Source organism: Eimeria mitis, genomic scaffold (assembly GCF_000499745.2).
Source record: "Eimeria mitis Houghton genomic scaffold, Emh_scaff778, whole genome shotgun sequence".
Lineage (NCBI taxonomy): Eukaryota > Apicomplexa > Conoidasida > Eucoccidiorida > Eimeriidae > Eimeria > Eimeria mitis.
This window is the reverse complement of record NW_013575714.1, coordinates 11,338-12,156: the sequence shown is the minus strand read 5'-3', so window position 1 is coordinate 12,156 and position 819 is coordinate 11,338. Positions and strand designations below refer to the sequence as shown.

The following is an 819-nucleotide window of genomic DNA, read 5'->3' as shown; positions in this document are numbered from 1 at the left end:
CAGCAGCAGCAGCAGCAGCAGCAGCAGCAGCAGCAGCAGCAGCAGCAGCAGCAGCGCATCACGAACCATGCATATGAAACCCAGCAGCAGCAAGCTGCAGCAAGCAGCAGCGGCAACAGCAACATTCAGAGCTGCTGCACGGTGCAGCAAGTGGGACCGAGACCAGCTGCTGCAGCTGCAGCGCCTGCAGCACCAGCATCAGCAGCAGCAATGGCAGGAACAACAGCAGCAGCAGCAAAAGCAAGAGGAGCAGCAGCACGGACCTGTCTGACGAGTTGTTGACTGGGGCGTTGCTTGATGGAGCCGTTTGGGCTGCTGCTGCTGCTGCTGCTGCTGCTAGCAGCAGCAGCAGCAGCAGAAACCTCTACACTGTCTTCTTCCTGCTGCGATCGTCTGTCTATATGAATGACATTCCGTGGGTGTCGAATCGATGCATATGCAACGCGCCCAAACTTCTTGTGCACCCCGCTGCTGCTGCTGCTGCTGCTGCTGCTGCTGCTGCTTTCGGGAGTTTGCGTTTCCGCGCCTTCTGAGTCAGCAGCACCTGCAGCAGGAGTCCCAGCAGCTTGCTTCGCTGCAGCAGGACCAGAAGGAGCAGCAGCTTGAGCAGCAGAAGCAGCAGCAGCAGCGGCAGCATCTGGGGACGGTGCTTGCTGCTCCTTTTCTGCTGCCTGCAGCAGCGCTGCTGCTTCAGCTGTTGAGACAGAACCCAGCAGCCTGCGGTGCATGCAGGAGTTGCTGACGAGTGTCTGAGCATCGGTAGCGACAGCAGCAGCAGCAGCCGAAGCAACAGCAGCTGCTGCTGCAGCAGATGCTGCA

At 59.7% G+C, this 819-nt stretch overlaps 1 protein-coding gene across 1 annotated transcript in view; it reads right to left on the bottom strand.

Moving 5' to 3' along the window:
• The window catches only part of EMH_0022070 (uncharacterized protein), a gene marked incomplete at both ends in the record, with an annotated part of 7,044 nt that overhangs the window by 1,707 nt on the left and 4,518 nt on the right, over positions 1-819 (bottom strand). Inside the window, one exon of the mRNA XM_013501877.1 lies at positions 264-819. Within this exon, the coding sequence (XP_013357331.1) occupies positions 264-819 (556 nt within the window). The remainder of the gene's footprint in view (positions 1-263) is intronic.